General features: G+C 53.8%; 1 protein-coding gene across 3 annotated transcripts in view; it reads left to right on the top strand.

The window, feature by feature from the left end:
* The first annotated feature begins 12,447 nt into the window (after nucleotides 1-12,447).
* The window catches only part of MAST3 (microtubule associated serine/threonine kinase 3), a 29,404-nt gene continuing 25,646 nt past the window's right edge, over nucleotides 12,448-16,205 (top strand). For 2 of the 3 annotated variants that reach the window (XM_057541488.1, XM_057541485.1), the window contains exons 1-2: nucleotides 12,449-12,673; nucleotides 12,958-13,047. In XM_057541488.1, the coding sequence (XP_057397471.1) occupies nucleotides 12,627-12,673; nucleotides 12,958-13,047 (137 nt within the window). In that variant the 5' untranslated portion in view covers nucleotides 12,449-12,626. Of the gene's footprint in view, nucleotides 12,674-12,957; nucleotides 13,048-16,205 lie in introns of all 3 variants that reach the window. The other variant, XM_057541486.1, reaches the window with a different exon arrangement.

The following is a 16,205-nucleotide window of genomic DNA, read 5'->3' as shown; positions in this document are numbered from 1 at the left end:
CAGGGCCCAGGCCAGGCCAGGGGGCGGAGTCGGTTTGAGGTCTGGGGGAGGGTAAGAGACAGAGAGAGACAGAGACATAAATGGAGAGAAATGTAAAGATAGAAGGGACCACTGGAGATAGGGGTAAACCCATGGCCCCCCTCTCAATGATCCCGAGACCCCTACCTCAGGTGCCCCATTTCGCAGATGGAGAAACTGAGTCCAGAGACACCCAGACCACTCAGGGCCCCAGCTAGAGGTGAAAACATGGCTGCAAACTCTGAGGCAGGACGCCCCCCACAGTGGGGCTGAGCTTTGCACCTTCCAGAATAAGGCCCATGCTCCAGGGCTACTCCCTACCTCCCACCAACCCCCATCCCAAAAGTTGGGCCTCCCAGGCCTCAGCTTCCCCATGTGCAAATGGGCTAGAGTGTGGATAAAAGAGGGTTGCTGCCCACCAGACAGCCAGTATGATTTGTCATTCTTTTGGGGCTCTCAGTGGCCTCTGCTCTTGTCACACCTCTTTCCCATCCCCCCAAAGTTAGAGCAGTCACTGGAAAAACATCAAGGTGGGTGGGGCAGAGCTGGACACAGATGCCCCCAGCTCCTTGAGGTCAGGGGCTGGGTGCAGGGAGGGGCAGAGGTTAAGGGGGCCCTGCAGGGGACCAGGGAGGGCTTCCCAGAGTAGGGAGGTCTTGAACTGGCTTTGAGAATTAAAGGGCATTCCCGGCAGAGGTGACAGAAGAGGCAAAAGTTCGGGGGACATGATTTGGGGAACACCAAGATGAAAGTGGCAGGTCTGGGGCTACATGGGAGAGATGAAAATGGTCGGTGGGGCCAGGGCCTTGAGTGCTGGGCTGAAGGGCTGGGCTTTTTCCCAAGAGCTTTTTCCCAAGGAGCTATGGCAAGAATGTGAGTAGGATTCCAGCCACTTGTGAGGTGTTGTTTCTACCCTTTTTGAGGTCACAGTTGGAAGCTCTCCTTGAGGTTCACTGCAGCCCACCTTCCCCGTGCCAAATCTTTGTACACCCACCTCTCTTGGCCTGCCTGCCACCTACTCCAGGAAGCCCTCCCAGCTGCCCTAGAAGCACAACTGGGATATGTCCCCAGAGCTGTCCCACTTTCAGATACCCCACAAACTGGGGGGAGGGGGAGGCAGGAAGGATAGGGTCATAGGCCCCCCTCCCCAGGAAATGGTAATGGGAGGAACCACAGAACTTCCCCACCCCCTCAGCTTCCGCCTTCTGTGGGAACGGCGGGTAGTGACCTTTAGCCCGAGAAGGGCTGAGCTTCCCTCCATGTGGTCAAGAGACCTGGTGCCCCTGAAGGGCATCTAAGGAGGATCTTGAAGGATGAGTAGGAGTTGGCAAGGAGAAAATCCATGAGTTCATTTAACAAACACATTTATTAATAAGAACATTTTTCACCAATAAGAACATTTTTCATTCACTCAACCAGGACTTTCTGAGGCCTCCAGAGAATCAACTGAGGATGTTTTAAAGAATACATAGTGGTGATCATTTTGTAAGATATAGAAATAGCAAATCTATATATTGTGTATCTGGAACTAACGTAATATTATAGGTCAATTATAATTCAATTTTTTAAAAAAGAATACATAGGGGGACTTCCCTGGCGGTCCAGCGGCTAAGACTCTGCACCTCCACTGCAGGTGGTAGGGGCTCGATCCCTGGTCGGGGAACTAAGATCCTGCGTGCAGCGCAGTGTGGGGCCCCACCCCCACCCCACAAAAAAAGAATACATAGGTGGGACTTCCCTGGTGGTGCAGTGGTTAAGAATCCACCTGCCAATGCAGGGGACACAGGTTCGACCCCTGGTCCGGGAAGATCCCACATGTCCCAGAGCAACCAAGCCCGTGTGCCACAACCACTGAGCCTGCACTCTAGAGCCCGCGAGCCACAACTACTGAAGCCCGTGCTCCACAATGAGAAGTCACCACAATGAGAAGCCCGTGCACCGTAATGAAGACCCAACACAGCCAAAAATAAATAAATAAAAATTTAAAAATAAATAAATATATATATTTATTTTTTTAAAAAAGAATACATAGGTTACCAAGAAAAGAACTCCTTCATTCACTCCCTGAGTACACTCCCTGATACCCCTCATGGAGATATTTGAGGAGGGTTTTGCTGGATGTGTAGAAGTTGGCAAGAAAAAAATCTATTTATTCATTCAATAAATGTTCTCTGATGCCTCTCAAAGAGAATCTGAAGTGGATTTTGAAGGATAGGTGTTCACCGTGGAAAAATTGCATTCAGTCAGTCCTCCAGTCGGTCAGTCAATAAATGCTCCCTGTTGCCCTTTGAAGAGGTCATTTGGGAAGGAGTTCTGGGAAGAAGTTCTGCAGATAGATCACGGGCTTTTGAGACCTCTCTGGTGGCTTCCCCCCCAGCAGCTCCCCATCTGTCCAGCCCAACCACCTCTGGTACAGGGAACCTCTCTTTCCTCAGGGTTCCAGTCAAAGTCCCAGGGAAGACTCTTATTGGCTGAGCTTGCGTCACATCTCCATCTTTAACCAATCACAGTGGCTGAGATGGATAATGACTCTAGGTCACATGTCCACCCCAACCTGGATTACAGAACTTTTAGGCAGAACTAGCCAGAGACAGAAAGTTGGCCATGGTAGGGTGTGAGCTTACCATCACCTGGGGTATGCAAGCTCCAGCTGAAGTCCATTTAGTGTAGGGTTATCAGATAAAACACACAACACTCAGTTAAATTAGAATTTCAGATAAATAACACATAGCTCTTTAGCATATCTGTGTCCCAATTATTGCACAGGATATATACTGAAAAAGTATTCATTGTTTATCTGAAATTAAATTTAACCAGGTGTCTGTATTAGTTTGGTAGGGCTGCCATAACAAAGTATCACAGACTGAGTGATTTCAACAACAGAAATTTACTTTATTATAGTTTTGGAGGCTAGAAGTCCAAGATCAAGGTGTCGGCAGGTTTGATTTCTTCCAGGGTCTCTCTCCACGGCTTGAAGATGGTATCTTTTCCCTGTATCTTCACATGGTCTTCCCTTGTACACGTTTGTATACTAATCTCCTCTTATAAAGACACCAGTCATATTGGATTTGGATCTACCCACATGACCTCATTTTACTTTAATTACCTTTTTAAAGGCCTTATCTCCAAATACAATCACATTCCGAGGTACTGGGGGTGAGGATTTCAACTTATGAATTTTGGGAGAACGCAATTCAACCCATAACAGTGGCTGTTTTGGAAAACGGTCTGGTAGTTTTTGAGAATATTTAAATGTAGAGTTACCATAGGACCCAGGAATTCCACTCCTAGGTATATACCCAAGAGAATCGAAAGCATATGTCCATACAAAAACTTGTACATGAATGTTCACAGAAGCACTCTTCACAATAGCCAAAAAGTGGAAAAACTCAAATGCCCATTAATGGATGAATGAGTAAACAAAATGTGTCTATCCATGCAATGAAATATTATTCAGCCATTAAAAGGAATGAAGTAGTGGCATTTGCTGCAACGAGAATGAATCTTGAAAATGTCTTGCTGAGTGAAAGAAGCCACACACAAAAGGCCACGTGTTGTATGATTTCATTTATGTGAAATGTCCAGGACAGGCAGATCCACAGAGACAGAAAGATTGGTCTTTAACAGGGGCTGGGGGAGGGAAAATGGAGAGTGACTGCTCAGTGGTATAGGGTTTCTTTTGGGGGTGATGAAAGTGTTCTGGAATTAGATAGTGGTGATGATTGCACATCTCTGTGAATATGTTTAAAAACCACAGTATTGTACACTTTAAAAAGGTGAATTTTATGGTAGGTAAATTACATGTCAATTTCAAAACGTGTATGAGAAAAACAAATTTGGCCTTGGAGTCCTGTATTTTTATGTGCTCAATCTGGCCACCATAACTTGGTGGGACACTACTGTACCTCACAGGCGATTAGCCGGAGACCTTAGCTAGGGTTCCCTCCAATCTGAGAACATACTCTAATGTCCAGGTCGAACAGTTGGTAACCAAGGGACCCTGCAGCTGCAGAGACAGTGGAAGTCCCAGTGAAAGAGAGAAGATGGGTGCCATCTTGGGACTTTGGGCTTTTCCCAGCCTCCCTTTCCCTTCTGCAAAGTCAGGCTGAACAATTATCATCAGATACCTGTGAGAGGAGGTCCTCATGAGGCACTTAGTTGGGTGCCCAATTGGCGCTCAGCAAAGGCAGCCATCCTCAAAAAAGAAACTGGTAACTACAGTGGCCGCCTATTCTTGTAAATAAAGTTTTATTGGGACAAGGGCCAGGACCGGAGTGAGGCAAGCAGGCAGGGTCGTGCAAGGGCAGAGTCTGATCCTGTCTTTATTTAAAATGTTGATGTCTAGCTCATCATGCATTTTTGCATTAGTTTCGATTCTTTAAACTATTGTATTAAAATGTTGTGTATCTTCATTACTGACTTTTTTTGTGGGCGCTTCTTAAATTTTGCACAGACATGAGTGCCCCACTCGCCTCACCCTTGTTGTGTGCTCCCCGGGGCGGGGAACATGGATTAACTTTTCTGAGCCTCAGTTTCCTCATTTGCAAAATGGGGATAACTCTCCCTTCTAGGAAGATTCATTGAAAAATGTTTACTTCTAGGCTGTAGGGGTGGGGCGGGGCCTGAAAGGGCGGGGCAGACTCGCCCGAAGGGGGCGGGCCTTTTGAGACCAGCTCTCGGAGAGGGGCGGGGTCAGGCCTCATCAGCTGACCGGTTTGGCCAACGGCAGGGTGTGGCGGGGCTTGGCAGGCTGAGGCGGGGCAGGGCGCAAGCGGGCATTGCGGACTAGCCGGCGATGGACGAGCCGAGCCTCCTGCGGCGCCGTGGGCTCCAGGTGAGGCCCCTGCGCGGGCGGGCAGAGGGCGCTGGCGGAGTGAACCTGCTTGGGTGCCGGGGTCGGGGCTTTGGCGAACCTGCTTGGGTGCCGGGCTCGGGGCTTTGGCGGACCCGGGGAAACTGAGGCGGAGGGAGGTGCGCGCTCCAGCGGCTCCCACTTGTCCACCCGCATCTCAAAGTGCTTTTCGCCTGTTGGGAAGAGGGTATGTCCATTTGACATATGGAGAAACTGAGGCTCCGTGGGAGAAAGGAGCTGAGGATTTCAACCTCTCCACCAGCAGCTCTAATCTAATCATATGAGCAACAACAGCCTTTGAGCGCTCACCATAAGTTCATCTCGTTGTGTCAATACTTTTACTAGTGCTATATTAATATTAATTAACGTGTATTAATACATGCCTCGTGCCTTCGCAGCGCCACCGCAGCCCTGCCTCAGCTCACCCCTAAGGCAAGCTGGGGAGGCTGGGGATGTCAGTCCGCGCTTTCGTCAGATGAGGAAACTGAGGCTGGAGTCTGGGAAAGTCACAAACCCGAGGTCGCACAGCAGGGATTCAGTCCAGCGACCTTAACCAGCTCTCAGGTGCACAAGCCACTGCCAACTGGCTCTGTGGCCTGGGGGGTGGGGTCTGGGGCGTTGGGAGGCACTCTTGCCTCTCCCGACCTCAGTTTCCCCATTCACTAGAAGGACCCTCCTTTTCTGACCTCTGGCCCCGGGTTTGTGTTCGGGAGGCAGCGCCACCAGGAGATAAGAAAAAAAGGCATCAGACCTAGCAGAGGCTGACATTCTAACGCACGTGACCCCGCGGCGGCAACTTCCTTGACCTCTCTGGACCTCAGTGTCCCCATCTGTCCAGTGGGAATTTAGACAATCTAGCCGTTTCCCTCTGGGGCTTAGACCACACCTGTAAGAAGCCACCAGTTGCAAGTGGGGGAAGCCGGGATTCATCATTTACCCAACAAACATTTATTGAGTGCCTGCTCATCCCCCGGCGCACCCCACCCCCGCCCCTCTGGAGAGGCGGGGGATGGGGGGGTTCACCCCTGGAACCGCCCTCCTGGATCTCCCAGCCTATTGTGGGAGACGAATGCCTGAGCAGCAGTGACCCCGCAGAAGTGTCAGCTGCGATGGGGCACGCTCAGGTATCCCTGGAGAAGGCGGCTGAACCGAGGGTTGCTGGGTGGCCTTGGGACAGAGGAAGCAGCCACTGGTGGCAGGGCAGGGGGTAGGTGTTTGGGGAAATGAATGAGGCTGAGAGAAGCTAGAAAGGAGGGGGTGGGGTGGGGAGGTGGGCCCTGAGGCCGAGGAGGGAGGGAAAGGCAGGCCTTGAACCCGGGCTGCGGACTGCGAACTTGTCCGGAGGTGAAGGAAGAGCCACATGTGTTTCGGTTGGGAGTCAGGGAGGGTGTGGGTAGAGCTGCAAGGCAGAGACCCTGAGGACATGCGGGGGTGGGGGAGGGGCCATTGCCAGAGGCAGGAGTGGGGGGCCTGAGCATAGAGGAGGGGGTGCAGCAGGACTGGTTTGCAGTGGGGTGTTGTGGGGAAACAAGCCCCGCCCGGAGCCCCAGATAGATTTGAGCCCTGCCTGCAGCCTCTTAAAATAGAGAAACCGCCTTCGGGTAGGCGAATGGGGGGTGCAGCTGACGTCAGAAACGGGGGGGTTGCTGTTCCATGGGGAAGAGGCACCCATTCCTTGATGACGAGTCCCATGTTACAAACGGGGAAACTGAGGCTCATAGAATCATAGCCTCTGTCCAGGTGTCACAGTGTGTAAGGTGACAGAGGATTTGAACCCAGGCAGGTCTGGCTCTCCCTCCAGCCCAACCCCACACTGGCAGGCCTCTATCCAAGGAGGCGGAGGGGCAAGTAGGGTTTGCCCAGTTGAGTGAGGGCATTCTGTCCATGAACAGCACGTGCAAATGCCCAGAGGTATGCAACCATATGTGTTTATGGGGAAGCTAGAAGCCATTTCTTAGCGCTAGAACTGGGCGTGTGAGATGGGACCATCTGCTTCCAGGGCTTCCATAGCCGATTTTGAAGAGGTTAGACTTTCTTCCTAGGGTGATTGGGAGCTATGGAAGGTGATGGAACAGGGGAGGACATGTCAGATCTGAGGGCTTTGAAAGACTCCTCTGGAGCAGGTGGGGGCCAAAAAGGGGGCCAGAAACCAGGAACGCATCTAGAGTAAAGGACCAAGTAGGAGACACAATGAAAATAATTTTTAAAATAACAGTAGAAGTGTAAATAACTGCTCGCATTAAGGGGCATCTACAAATGCTAAGCACTGTACATGCATTTAGTTCTCCAACAGCCCAAGAGATTGTTAGCCTCATTTTTCAGAGGGGAAAACTAAGGCTCAGAGAAGGAAAATAACATCCAGGAAGTCAGGGAGTTGGAATTCTAAGTGGTCTGGCACTTGAGGGTGCAAAGATGTTGAGGGCCTTGGTTTGGGGCATCAGTCACACACTCCTTTAATTGGAGCCCAGAGCACCCCCAGCCAATCAGGTCAGAGCCAATCAGATATCCTGGAGGGTGATCCTTGCCAAATGTCAGAGTCAATTCATAAAAGCTTGAGGAAGTCAGGTGCTGATTGGCCAGTCCAGACAATAGCTGGGGGTATCCTGGCCAATCTGACTGTGGCAATGCAGGGCATGCGGTTGGCTGAGTACTAGGAGGTTGTAAACAGGACCTGGCTTGGCCTGTGGACCACCAGTTTGCATTGGCTGTGGGTAAGGGGAAGAAGTGGAGACTGGCCCTTTCTGGTTTGGGTTAAGCTCAGTCTTCTGTGTAGCATTTGTAGGCGCCAGTTAACGTAAGCTGTTATTACTAGGACTACTACCACTATTATTTTATCAGTTTTTTCATCATCTCCCACTTGGCCCTTTGCTTAACAAACGACAGAATTTTAAAAGCAGATCCCCAAAGAGAGCATCCAGGGATAGAGAAGGTGGCCAGTCTGTGTCTGGACTTTGTCTCTCCTGCTGCTGGGGAAGCTCCCTGGAAGGTCCATCTGGCATCCTCACGGCCCAGTTCCAACTATTCTCCTCCTCCAGGAAGCCCTCCGGCTGGTGCCATGTGGTCCCTGCTGACCTCTCTCTCTTCGCTCCAGCTGCCAACTTCCCATGAGACTTGGTGCCCACTGGGCTGAGTCCCACCTCCACCCTACTGTTTCCCACTAGCCTGCTAGCCCAGCCTGAAGCCCTCCTCCTGGAACTCTTTTGGCTCCCTTCTCCCTCCAGCCCCTTCTCTTCCTCTGGGTCCCTGCTAATGCCTCCAGTATGGGGGTGTCCATGCCCTACCCTGTCTCCTTCAGAATGTGGGTTCCTCGGGGTGGAGCTGAGGCTTCTGGTGAGGAGGCAGCATCACCCAGCCCAGTCAAGCCCAGAAGAGGATGCCATAAATATTATCTTTAAAGGGCAGTTCCGGGGGGTTAGACCACCCCCACCCCCACCCCCTTTCTAGGCGGGAGCCACTCCCTGAGGAACAGCTGGCAAAGAGGGGGCTGAAGGCAGAAGCAGATGGCGCAGGGAGCAGAGGGTCCGGGGGTGGTGCTGGGAGAGTTCCATGTGGGCCCAGCGTTCCACTGAGCCTTTGTAGGGGGGCTGCTGACCTTCCCTCACCTCTCTGTGCCATTTCACATCTTTTTGTATTTTGGAAGTAAATTAAAATTTGTGGTTAAATTGGTAGTTATTAACCTCACAAAATCATTGTCTGGGCTCCGATTGATCAAAGCTTCCCCCAGCGCCAGGCCCTGAGCCTGCTACTTGATTCCTCCCAGGGCCCTATGTAACTGGACCATTTTCCAAAGGAAGAAACTGAGGCACAGAGGGGTGAGGTTGTTTGGCGGGGGTCACACAGCCCAGATTAGGGAGCCAGACTGGGAACCCAGGACTGTCAGTGTTTTGGAAGGAAATGGCTGGGATGGGGTGTGGGGGGGGCGGCACGTGTGGGCACAGCAAGAACCCCTGAGTTCAGATCCCAGCTCCTCACTGTTTTGCGGGTTAGTAGGGGAGGAGGAAGCTGGCATGAGATCTCATAACAACCGGAGGGGGCCGAAGGAGACCCTAATGGTGGTGGTGGTGGTGGTGGGTCTATGAACATTTGCACAGAATGATAGTGAGCTCTCCATCCCCAGAGGTATTCAAGCAAACAAGGAGACCTCAGGGTGGCATGTGAGCCTCCTCCCACCTTGAAGGGCTCTGACTTGATTTTCTGAGCTCAAGGTAGCTGGGGTCCAGCCTCAGGGCGACGCCCCACCCCCGCACATCCTCCTCTTCCCCTGCCTGGAGACCCTGTTAACCCCTCCCAGCCCTGTCATCCCGAGCCCAGCAGCTTCCGGCCCCCTCCAATTAGCTGCGGGGGCTGATGACATCATTGGTTGCCATGACGAACGCCCAACTCTGGATGTGGGCAGCCCTGGGCCCACCGAGGTAAAAATAGTCGTGCATCCTCCACGCGACCGCCCCAGTGTGTGTGTGTGTGTGTGTGTGTGTGTGTGTGTGTGTGTGTGGTGTCCAGAGACCTGGATTCCCGGCCCTACCTCCGTCGAGAGATGTGGGCAGCTGCTGCCCTCCGCGCCTCAGTTTCCCCACCTGTAAAAAGGCCTCTGCTCCTGATGCGTAGTAGCGGCTCAGTAAATGTGAGTAAAATTTAGCAAGTATTGCGATAGTCTGCGAAGGCCCTTGCTGAGCTCAACAGTAACACAACAACAATAATTTCTGATCATTTTTACCCCAGAACCCTCTTACATTATCTCTAAATTACAGATGGGGAAACCAAAGCACAGGTAGTACCAGTCACTTGGCTCAAGGTTCCATGGCCAGGAAAGAACAGATGATAGATCTGGACCCAGGTCTAAGTGTCCTCAGATTCTAAACTTGTGCTACACAGCCTTTTGAGAATTAAAAAGCCCTCTTGGGCAAGCCACATTTGAGGGTGGACTCTGGGGTCACAGTGGAACCCAAGCACAGGGCTTTCTGCCCTATATATGGTGAGGACACCCAGGATTGGTGCAGATCAGCTTGCTGAGCTCTAAAAGAGTCTTCAATAGGGAGTCACTGGTCAGTATCTCCAGCCCCCACCAATGACCAGGACCCAAACCTGCAGAGATTCTGCAGAAGGTGAGCGGGGAATGGCTTTCAGATCTGGGAGGGGACAGGGTGAGGATGACTCAGGAATCTCCCTTTTCTTAATAGATTATTAGTATTTAGCCACTACTGACATACTTCTTTGTAAATATAACTAATTTATTTTAAATAATGATTTTTTTTTAAATGTAAGTAGGGGAGCTGAGAAGTGAGGTAGATTGGGAATCTGAAAGGGCTTCCTAGAGGAAGGGATGCTTGAGCTGAAACCTGAAGGATGAGCTTCAATTGACAAGCACCAGAAGGGAGGGAAAGTGGTCCTGGCAGAAGATACAGCTGATGCAAAGGCCCTGAGGCAGGGTTGAGTCCAGTGTGTGGGGTGAGCAGAAAAGAGGCATTGGTTGGAACAGGGTGGACAAGGGGCCAACTGGTAAATGAGGTGGGTGGAAAGCTAGAGATGTGAAGGGTTTGTCTCCTTGAGAATGACCCCTGTTTTCTTTTCAGAAGGAACTGAGCCTACCGCGCCGGGGACGTGGGTGAGTTCACCTGGGACCAGTGGGCTGGATGGGGGCCTGTGGTCCTGGGCACAGATATTTCAGCAGCAGCCTCCAAATTGTGAATTTATTTAATAATTACTACAAAGCTTCTCACCTTGATCCTGCCCCGGTGTTTGCAAAGTACTTCACAGGCACCTCACGTGGCCCTCACCACAAGCTGGGAGGTGAGGTGCAAACCATGCCAGTTTGCAAACGAGGAAACTGAGGTGCATAAGGGTTGCATCACTGGCTCTAAGGCACCCAACTTGAAAAGGTGGCATCCAGAGTCCAGACTGTAGAATTCCAGTCAAGTATCCTGGAACCAGCTTGCATGCCTCCCATGACAGGAAGCTCACTCTATTTTGGGGAACACCAGCAGAAAATCATACACTTCAGGGTCACATTAATGTTCCTGGTGATTGGCATTTTGAGATCCCAAAAGCTCAAAAAACATTTGTTCAGTGCCTTCCCCTGTTTACAGATGGGGAAACCAAAGCCCAGGAGGGGGAGGAGTTTGCCTTGTACTGGTGGTCTGGGGGAGTGTGAGTGCAGACACTCCCTCTTTGGAGGCTGCGTTTGCCTAAGTTGGGGGTGGGAATTCCCTTGCGCCTCGTGAAATCACTCACTCAACAAACATTTTTTTAGGATCTACTGTGTGCTGGGCTCTGTTCCAGGCACAAGGGACACAGTGACAAGTCAATGCTGGACCCTGCCTGTGGAGCTTGCACTCTCTTGGGGAGAGTGATGAAGAGATGTTATACAGGGGAGAAATTAAACAGAGACAGACAGAGGGGGCTGGAGGGTGGCTTTAGCCCTGAAGATGTGGGATCTCATAGAGGAGGTGACATTTGAGACTAGATCTGGAAGAGGAGCAAGAGCCAGGGGGAAGGTGTGGGGGGAACAGCATTCCAGGCAGAGGGAACAGCATGGTCAAAGGTCCTGAGGTGCGAACTAGCTTGGCATTGGAAAAACAGCATGGAGACAGGGGTAGCTGGGGTGAAGTGAGCATAGGGGAGGTGGAGGGAGAGGAGAAGGGTTAGGTCCTGGGGGTTGGATGAGAGTTTGAAATCTGATGGTGGGGTTGGTGTCAGAGTAGCCCCCAAGCCCAGACCATCTCTTGTTGGACTGGGGATAGTGCACCTGGTAGGGAGGGCCCTGAGGACCCCAGTAGGGGCGGGGCTTGGACACTGCCCGGAAGGCGGGCACTGTCCCCAGCCTTTGCCCAGGCTGGGGGCGGGGTAGTGGACCGTGAATCAGTACAAACCACTGAGGGCAAAGTCCTGGGCCACGGAATAGGACAAGGACAAAGACTCCCTGAGGGCTGTCTAGTGTTTGCCACCTGCGGTGTGCCTGACTGGGTCCAACCAGGATTTCAAGGGGGCCATGGCCAGACACAGACAACCCCAAACCTTCGGAGTCTGGGCTGGGCAGGAGGGAGGGTGGGGCTCGGAGCGCCAGGGGTCCACGTGTAGGGAGGAGGCTGGTGGGGCTGAATTAGGATATGAATGAGGGGGATGACTGTCCTGGCAGAGGGAACCCAGGGAAGCCAAGGGCTGGAGGCGTGGTCGGGGCCTCCGGTGTGCGCCGGGATGCTGACACCCGCTGTGGGCGGCCGGGAACGCCTGGGCTGAGCGGCTGCGGGTGGGAGGATTGGGGCGGGGCACGCTCAGATCCGGGGTCCGAGAGACACCGCCCGGGGGCGGGGCTGGGCGGGGCTGGGTGAGCGCGGAGGTACGGCCGCGACCGGGAAGGGGCGGGGCCAGTTGATGGAGCAATAAGTCCGGCAGAGAAGGCAGTGACTGCCCTTCCTTTCCGGCCGTGCAGCTCGGGGCCTCGATACCCGGCCCTCTCGGCGTCCCTGCCCGGGAGGGGTGGCACCACGGCTCCCGCCTCGCACAATCCGACCTTTGCTGCGGGGCTGTGCCTGCGCGCAGGTGCGGGGCTCCGAGCCCCGCCCCGGGACGGAGAGAGCCCGCCCCACCCCCCACCCCACCCCCCGGCTGCCCAGGCCCCACTCCGCGTCTGTCTCGCCTGCCAGGCGTGCTGTCCCGGCGTCCGCGTCTGTCTGTCTGTCCGATCGCGACACAGTCAGGGCTTGGCGGCCACGAAGGGGGCGTCAGTACCCGGTCGCGTAGACGCGGCCCCGGCCTCGGCATGAAGTCCCGCAGGGACAAGCTGCACATCCCGGCGCTGACCCTCGAGTGAGTGCTTGGACCTGGAAGGGGAGATTTGGGGGAACAGGAGCAGGCTGACAACCACCCTTCTTCCGTGTCTCTGTTCAAGTCGCCCCGAGTCGCACCGCCGCCTCCAGGGAGCCCTCCCGGGTCAACGGTCTGGCCCCGCCCTCGCGGCCTACGCGAGACCTAGTATCCCCGGCCTCAGGCCCCTTCTCCCTAAGGAAACCACAACCCCGGTCCTGTCTCCGGATTCGGCCACACGCAGGGGCCGTTGCCAGGTTCACCGTCCCCGGCCTCTTTCTTTGCAGTCTGTCTCCAAGCAGCCAGAGCCCGTCCTTGCTGAGCCCCAGCAGCCCCTGCAGCCCCTGCAGCCCCTCGCTGGGCCTGCACCCCTGGAGGTAAGTGACAGCGCGCGGGGGCGGGGCTCGGACATCGCCCTGGCACCCCAGAGACTTGGAAGCTGCCCAGACCCAGCTCCCCCCCAAGGTACTGTGGGCTGGTGACATGGACTCTCTGGGCCTCAGTTTACCTCTCCATAAAATGGCACTGTGATCCACAGTAGGACCATGATTGGGAAATTCCGTATTCAGTCATAGCCAGCAGGTTCCCCCTTCTGATAGATGGTCAGGGCAAGGCCAGAACTTGAGCTGTTGCCCAAGGACTTCCTCGATACAGGTGCTGGGTTCCCAGCCTGCTCAGGGCCCTGCTGAATTGGCCTGGCCTCCTGTGCTGTGACCCAGCTCAGCTGGCTGGAAAGCTCCTCCCTGTGACTGTATACACACACACACACACACACACACACACACACACACACACCCCTGTGACTGTATATACATACACACACACACACACACACACACACACACACACACCCCTGTGACTGTATATACACACACACACACACACACACACACACACACACACACTCCTAAGGCTGAGAGTCCACCATTAGAGCCCTGTGCACTGAAGTCAACCAGGCCAAGTGGTATAGGGAGAAAAGAACCAGCTTGACTGAGTGCCCCAAGTGCCTTCTGTCCCCTCTGCAACCCTGGGAGAGAAGCACCCTTTCTGATCCCATTGCCCAGCAGAGGAAACTGAGGCTCAGAGAGGAGACACCAGTTCTCCTGATTCAGTACGTCTGGGGGCCAAGTCAGGGCCAGCTTTGCCATCAGAGTCTGTTGAGGGTTTGAGCCACTCTCTGCGACTGTGGGGTCTCAGGGTCTTGCCCCTGTATGGGAGAGAACATCAGGGCTATAGTGGGCGCCTCACACAGCTTGGGCAAAAATTCAGGGAGGGGACAGATGTACAGGTCAGTGATGTCTAGAATTTGATGGCCCATCAACCATTTACACCTTAGTATGAATGAGCTGCTCAGCCTCTCCCCATGGGCCTTTAGTGGGGAGAAGAGAGAACACTTTGGAGCCCACACTGGGAGCTGGGCAACAGGCGGGTACCTTCATTAAGCAGGCATCTACTGTGTGCCAGGTGCTAAGGGCATAGCTGTGAACAAGATGAACATAGTTTCTCCCTCATGAGCCTCTCAGTCAGTCCTCAGGAAGTACGCAATGAACAAGGGAATGGACAAACAAGACACATTCAGACGGAGACTTATTAATGTGGTGTTTGAGCCAAGGCCTGAGCAGAGCTAGGGGAAGGGAAGCACCAAGCAGAGGGAACTGCACATGCAAAGGTCCTGAGGCAGGACCAAGATTTTTAAAGCCCCTGTGGCTACCTTGGGGGAAGAAAGGTTGGCTGGGGACAGGGGACAGGAATGGAGGCGGCAGAGGCAGGGAAGGGGCTGGGGCAACATCTAGGTAGGAGATGGTGGGCCCTGGACCAGGCTGGGGTGTCCAATGGGAGGCAGAGACTGTGTCGCCCCCATTTAGCTGAGGAGAGACTCGGCTTGGGACCTCAGAGTGTGTTGTCCAGAGGCACCCTGAGAGAGAGTGTCAGGCCAGATCTGACTCTGGGTCCTTGGCCTCAACCTCAGGTGAGGACAAGATGAGGGGAGGGACCTGTTGAGAGCAGATAAGCCAGTTTTACCAGGAGGAAATGGAGGCAGAGAGTTTGGGACTCTAGCTGAGTCCACTGGCCCCCTTGCTCGCCACCAGGGGGCAGCAGAGCCCCGTTGACTTGGGCCAGGCAAGGAAATGGGTACCTGCCTCCCCTGCTCCAAGGGGAATAAGCCCACATTTGTCCCCTCAGCCTCCAAGGCCCTGTGGGTCCAGCCCCTGTGATGAACCACCCCCCCACCCCCACCCCGCGTCCTCCCATCCACCTCTCCAGTGCTCACCCTATTCTAGCCGTGCGGCTTCCTGGACTGCCAGAATATAAGCTGGCCAGCCTCAGGGCCTTTGCACTTGCTGTCCCCCCTGCCCAGAGCTCCGCTTTCTCTGTTTACTCCTTTATTCATTTGTCAAGTCTCCATCAAGCTCTCAGATAGGAAGCCTTTCCTGACGAAACCTCCCCGCCCCTGCCCCACCCTACCATAAGGGCCCCCAAGCCCCAGTTGCATCCATTATGCACATCCATTTCCCTCATCCTGACCCCATCATGGTTGTGATTTCCATGTTTTCTTGTGTGATTCTTGTGTTGTTTTTCTCATCCAAAGGTTTGAGAGCCCCTTGAAAGCCTGACCTGGATCTGTCCTGGTCATCCTATAGCCTCAGGCAGGGCCTGCTATACATCAGGTGCTCAATTAATGCTTGTGGCACAGACAAATGGGAAGCAGCTGGAAGGGCTCTACCTGTGGTGTTGTTGGGGAGCAGTTTGAAGAGAAGGTCATGAGTTGGGCCCATATGGCCAAGGGGACAACAAAGAGGCTGTTCCAGGCAGGAACAGCATTGTCAGAGGCGTGTTCCCTCTGGGGCCTTGGACACCAAGGACGGGAAGGATTTGGATTTTCTACTGAGGGCACTGGGAGCCACATAAAGTATGGGGCTTGGAGGGGCGTGGACAGCTCATGGGCAGGTAGGAAGGGCTGGGGTGGCCCTACCAATGTGGGGTCGGAGATGGGGGTCTGTATGTCCACCTAGGGCTTTCCTATTTACACAGTTACTGGCACAAGTAGAGAGAGGCAAAGTCCGAGGCACAGAGTTAGGATTCGAGCTCTAGGAAAGGGATTTACCCAGAAGTGTGAATTTGCTGTAAAATGAGGAGCCGTGGAGGGTGTGTGAGTAGGGGAGGGGCTTGATCTAGTGGGCAAGGGGCTGGCACCAGAGGTCACTTGATCAGCCAGCCTTTCGCGGGAGGTCTTTGCCATGGCCACAGGCCCTCTGGATTGCCAGCTGTAGCCCTGTTCTGCAGAGGAGGAAACTGAGGCCAGATGGGCGTGGGAGAAGCAGCTGCTGGGGATGCCAACACAATGGGCATAGTGGGAGGCATGTAGGCAGCACAGGCTGGGGATGATGGGCAGCTCCTTTACTAACTGTGTGCAGAAGTGTCCCAGCACACATGGTGGGGGGAGCTTGTGGACACAGCATGTTAGCCTATGGTGCATGAGACCGTGGCTTCATCCCCACTTGGGTCCCCAGACCTGTGGGACCTCGAATTCCTC

The sequence above is a fragment of the Balaenoptera acutorostrata genome, chromosome 2, assembly GCF_949987535.1.
Source record: "Balaenoptera acutorostrata chromosome 2, mBalAcu1.1, whole genome shotgun sequence".
Classification (NCBI taxonomy): Eukaryota; Metazoa; Chordata; class Mammalia; order Artiodactyla; family Balaenopteridae; genus Balaenoptera; species Balaenoptera acutorostrata.
This window is presented reverse-complemented; position numbering and strand designations above follow the sequence as displayed.